Source organism: Lithobates pipiens, unplaced genomic scaffold (assembly GCF_037356315.1).
Source record: "Lithobates pipiens isolate NorthernLeopardFrog02 unplaced genomic scaffold, aLitPip1_a1.2 Scaffold_22, whole genome shotgun sequence".
Lineage (NCBI taxonomy): Eukaryota > Metazoa > Chordata > Amphibia > Anura > Ranidae > Lithobates > Lithobates pipiens.
In genome coordinates, this window is record NW_027507784.1 from 217613335 (window position 1) to 217619334 (window position 6000).

Here is a 6000-nt window from a genome sequence, read left to right on the forward strand (position 1 = left end):
TATGGGACATCCCACATACTAACTACTATGGCACTGTCCCCCCCTGATGTATGAAGAGAAAACTGGATTTTTAACCACTTGCCTACTGGGCACTTAAACACCCCTCCTGCCCAGACCAATTTTCAGCTTTCGGTGCTTTCACACTTTGACAATTACTCAGTCATGCTACACTGTACCCAAATGAATTTTTTGTCCTTTTATTCCCACAAATAGAGCTTTCTTTTGGTGGTATTTGATCACCTCTGGGTTTTTTATTTTTTTTGCGCTATAAATGAAAAAAGACTGAAGATTTTGAAAAAAAAACAAATTTTTCTTTGTTTCTGTGATAAAATTATGCAAATTATTAATTTTCTTCATAAATTTTGGCCACAATTTATACTGCTACATATCTTTGGTAAAAATAACCCAAATTAGTGTATATTATTTGGTCTTTGTGAAAATTATAGAGTCTACAAGCTGTGGTGCAAATCATAAAAAAAATTGATCACATCTGATGTACTTGTGGCCTATCTAATTTCTTGCGACCCTACCAAGCCAGGAAAGTACAAATACCCCCCAAATGACCCCTTTTTTGGAAAGTAGACATTCCAATGTATTTAGTAAGAGGCATGATGAGGTTTTTGGTGTTGACATTTTTTTCCCACAATTCTTTGCAAAATGATTTTTTTTTTGTTTATTTTTTTCCCACAAAATTGTCATTGTAATAGATTATTTCTCTCACATGGCATGTGTATACCACAAATAATTCCCCAAAATACATTCTACTACTTCTCCTGAGTATTACGATACCACATGTGTGGGACTTTTTCACAACCTGGCCACTTAGAGAGACCCAACATGCAGGGAGCGCCGTCACGTGTTCTAGGAGCATAAATTACACAGCTAACTTGTTGACTACCTATTACACTTTTGAAGGCCCTGGAGCACCAGGACAATGGCACGTGACACTGATGTGGCACTGATACGTGGCACTGATGGCACATGACAGTGACAAGATGGCACTAATACGTGGCACTGATGACACGTGACACCGATGACAGATGGAACTAATGTTTGGCACTGTGGTGGCACTGATGACAGGTAGCACTAATACATGGCTCTGATGACAGATGGCACTAATACGTGGCACTGGGGACAGGTGACTTTGATAGGTGTCACTGGGGATGCATGGCACTGGGGACAGATGGCACTGATAGGTGGCACTGGGGACAGGTGGCACTAGGGACAGGTGGCACTGATGAGTGGCACTGGGAACAGGTCGCACTGGGGATAGGTGGCACTGGGGACAGGTGGGCGTGTGTGTGTGTGTGTGTGTGTGTGTGTGTGTGTTCTCACTGATGCTGCAGCACAGAAGCTCTCCCTCCTCACATGCTGTCTGTATGAGGAGGGGAGCCGGCGATGAGAGATTATCTCATATGTTTACATATGAGATCACCTCCCATTGGACAGGCCGATTGAGTGCTAAATGGCCGCTGTGATTGGCCATTTAGCACGATCTGTGATTGGCTGTGTCCGAGAGACACGGGCAACACAGAACTTCCCTGATGCGCGCCCAAGGGGGCGCGCAGAGGGGAAGTAAATAGGATGTCCAAGGACACCCTCCCGGTAGATAGTGGGCACGGAGTGGTTAAAACAGTACATCAGGGGACATAGAGGTCCCTCCCTTCTTTGGTATATATTGCTTGACTACAAAACTGAGGTACCCCCAGTAGCGGGAGGGTTTATATAGGGAGTGCACTTTTTGTCTTGGGGCGTGCCAGTGTCGATCACCTGAAGGTGGCCTATAACCCATATAGTAACTACTATGGCTCTGTGTCCCCTGATGTACTTCAAAGAAAAGGATTTTACGGGTAAGCTGTTATAAAATCCTGTTTTTAGCCTTGTACATCATTACACAAATGTTCTTCTCCCAGTTGAAACTGAAACATATTGACAATTCTATGGATATTACACTTTTGATGTTGGAATTGGATATCTATGCGTTACTACAGAATGCTATTCAGACATATGTCCTCTTCTCTATTCAACTGCATTTTCCTTGGCCAGGGATTTGCTATGCCCCCTTATGTGCACAGACAGGACAAACTCGATCAGGTATGATATTTGGTTTATTAGTAAAGTTTAATTTAAATAATACATTTAGGTAACTGGGGCCCTAATAAGATGTTTTTATATATCCAGTTGTTTTCCTTTAATAATGTTTATATAGCATCTAGATCACAGGTGGCAAGCAAGGCCCGCGTTCCAAATCCAGCCTGCCAGGCCTTGACATGTGGCCCACACAGCATCCGCTGCCTTTTTTTGCCTGTCTCCCAGACCAGATTAAACCTCCTTCTCCTTAGTCCTGCAAGCCGCGCCAGCTTTGTGTGAGAGCATGCGCAGCTGCCCGTTTCCTAGGAAACTAATAAACATTTCCTGCTCTCCTTTAGTCCAGTGAGTGGTGCCAGCCTTGTGTAAGTGCATGTGCGGCCACCTGTCTTTTTGTTTTGTTTTTTACCATCCAATGGGCTGCATCCTGTGGGCAGGCTTTTTCAGGAACTTGCTATACGGGGAGGTACCAGAGCTGAGCAAGGTAAGAAGGCAGGAGAGAGTACAGATGTAAGGAAGTTTCTTTTTTTGGGGGGGCGGGGGGGTGTGAGGGCTGGGCATGTTGATATGGGGGGGGGGGAGTGGTGGGTGCAGAGGTCAGAACCCAGGAGGAGGGGTGAGAATGACCTGTTGCACACTGTACGTAATGCACTCCTGCACCCTGTGCTTAATGCACTCCTGCATTCTTCACTCTGTACGTAGCGCATTCCTGCATTCTTCAATCTGTACATAGTGCACTCTTGATTTCTGATGGCGTTTGGTCTGAGCAGTCTGATGCCAGCTTTGTGTGACCCTCCTTTTTGGAGTTTCATGATCTGCTACAGGAGTAAGTGGTCTCGGTGCTGATTTGCACCTGCCCTTCACAGCACTGCAATATTAGAGAGTAGATATGTAGCCCTACAGGTACAACTGCCCATTCCATACTGCCCCCAATGAATTTGAGTTTGACACCCCTGATCTAGCTGGTTGCTTGGCATTGCTGTAGTTGCATTTTTGATTTGTCGTTTAACGGCAATTGTAGAGAGGTCCCTTGGGTCCCGACTACAATAATAAATGTTATGGCATTTATAATCTGGAATTCAGGGCAGAACCAACAAAAGATCACTCCCTGTGCGTGGCAGCACTGACTTGATAGTGCCAGCAATGCTGACACTACGTATGTAAAGAAATGGATATCTGTGCCTCTTACCACCCAGATCTATTTATCCTGCACCTTTCTACCATGCAGCATTGGGAGTGCTCAGTCAACAGTTTGTCAGTGTGGTTTCTACTACTATGAAACTGCTGTGTTCCCCATTCAGTGGTTAATGCGACACACAACACATGGCAAAGATGTCTGTGCCTTATATAGATAATGGGTTGAAAAAAGACACAAGTTCATATAGCCTTGCCAAAAAAAGAAACAATCCTATACCCACAGTAGATCCAGAGGAAGTAAAAAAAAAAGCAGCATTATCCAGTTTGCTCCAACAGGGGAAAAACATTCCTTCCTGATCCCCAGGAGGAAATCGGATATTCCCTGGATCAACTATCCTTGGTGGTGTTACCTGGAAATGTTTGTATCCAGTTATATTTTGTGCATTTAGGAATGCATCCAGCTCTGTTTTAAAACAATTCACTCAGCTAGTTCTCAAGAGTCTATTCCGCATTTTCACAGCTCTTACTGTGAAAAACCTTTCTGGTTCTGAAGGTTACATCTCTTTTGCTCCAGACATAGAGTGCCCCCCTATCCTCTGTAATAACCTGCGAGTGAATAACTCGACACCCAAGCTCACTATATTAACCTCTTATGTATTGATACATGGTGATCAATTCCCCCTGTTTATTCATTCGCCTCTTCTCAAAAGAGAATCAATTCAGTTACCGTATTTGCCGGCGTATAAGGCGGCTGGGCATATAAGACGACCCCCTACTTTTCAATTTAAAAAGTTGGTATTGTGCTGTACTCACTGTATAAGACGACCCCCTTGTGCAGGAATTCCGTATGTTCAGAAACTAAGTTGGCGCCGGGTAACATGCTGTCTCACAGTATACATATAGTATACCGCCCTGAGCCAATCACGGAAAGCTATGCATTCTATTATTGCATACAGTGCCTGCTCGGATTGGCAGAGGCTGTTACATCATCAGCCCGCGCCTCTGACTCTCACAGCCAATCCGAGCAGGCTGCAGAGGTTGTTACTCCAATCCGAGCAGGCGCTGTATTCATTAATAGAATACAGCCGGGATTGGCTCAGCGGTGTATATTGTATGTATACAGTATTACCGCACACTCAGCGAGTATTCGGCTTTATATCCGGCGTATAAGACGACCCCAGCTTTTTGCTAATTTTTTTTTACTGTAAAAGGTCGTCTTATACGCCAGCAAATACGGTATGCTAATCCTTGCTCATAACTGATCTCTCTGCCTCCTATTTGTGTTGCCCTTCTCTGCACTTTCACCAGTTCTTAGCTATCCCTATTGTGAACAGGTGCTTACACTTTGCATTATAGAGCTGCATACATAGACTCTTCATTAACTGCCCATCTCTTTCCCTCTTTACAGCTCAGTTTCTAGGACCCCTCCCTGGTGTTAAATACATGATCCATAGAGTTTGACTATTCTCTGCTCTACCTCTGTCACTACCCACATCATTGGAAAAGGGCTCCTGGTAGATGTAATTCTGCAGGGTGTGCATATGTTAATCAACGGTGAAGTTGGGCAACCTTCTGATTCCTTATCTCAAAAGCTGCCCCTTCAGGAATTTTTCAGGCTTTGTGTAGACCTCACAGGGAGTAAATAAATGGCTTCTTGCCACGGGAACAATTTAAAAGAAATAATGCTGTGACAAGTTCTTGAAGGGAAGAGCGCTTTGGTGGTAAATTCAGGTCATACCAGCAGATGAGCTTTTTGAAATTGTACAAATTGTGTGCACGTGGTCAGGTTTACACTAATGGCAGACTATATATTCAGTGCTAATTATACTTTCTTATTCCACAGAATATTCATGACTCTGTTGCCTACTTGGATATATCCCAAAATCCAGATATCCAGATGCTGAAACCACCACAAAAACCTGAACTCAGACTGGCTCAAGTCCAGAATCCAAAAGGCATTGCCCTGTCATGGAACATCACTCATGCTGATCCTAGCTGTGCAGCTGCTCAAGTCTATTGTCTCTATGTTCACCAAGAAAATACAAACAACTCCAAAAAGCTATGGAAGAAGATTGGCGAAATTAAAGCATTGCCATTACCAATGGCTTGTACGCTAACACAGTTCGTTGACGATGCAACATATTCTTTTGTCTTGCGGGCTAAAGATGCCTGTGGACGTTTTGGACCACTTTGTGATATACAATCAACTACTTTAAAGTCTTTAAACACCACAAAAAAAACATAGCTTGCTAAATTTTTAATACTTCTGTCCATTTAGGTTTTCACTCACATTGAGTTCTACTGACTTTATTTTATTTTACAATGAAAGTATTTTAATACTGTTTTTGTTTGTTTTGTTTTTGTGCTGTCTTGTTTGTGTTGCCCTGTGTGACATGCTGATGGGGTTTTTTATTTTATTTTATTTTATATATATATATATATATATATATATATATATATATATATATATATAACATATATAATAATTTTTTTTTTTTTTACTTTGACCTATTTAATTTAGTCACCAGCATATTTTAATACTTAGCTGATGGTTTCTTTTTTTAAGTGTGTTGAATGGTTAAAATATAATATAGAATTTTTTTTTAATTACAGTATAATATACATTAGTTCAAGGGGGGTTTTAACGTATAGCGACAATAAATCAAAGATTGAAGACATTGAACAACTGTAGTGTATATCGTCTTGCCATTATGTAATGCCCGTCAGTTTGCAGTATTTTTTTAGCAACTAATAAAATTATTGCATAAAAAATTA

The 6000-nt window shown here is 42.0% G+C and overlaps 1 protein-coding gene across 1 annotated transcript in view; it reads left to right on the forward strand.

Moving 5' to 3' along the window:
* ATF7IP2 (activating transcription factor 7 interacting protein 2) overlaps positions 1-5569 on the forward strand; it is a 273655-nt gene extending 268086 nt beyond the window's left edge. The window contains exon 11 of the mRNA XM_077448852.1: positions 5069-5569. Coding sequence (XP_077304978.1) covers positions 5069-5470 — 402 coding nt within the window. The 3' untranslated portion in view covers positions 5471-5569. The remainder of the gene's footprint in view (positions 1-5068) is intronic.
* Positions 5570-6000: the final 431 nt, after the last annotated feature.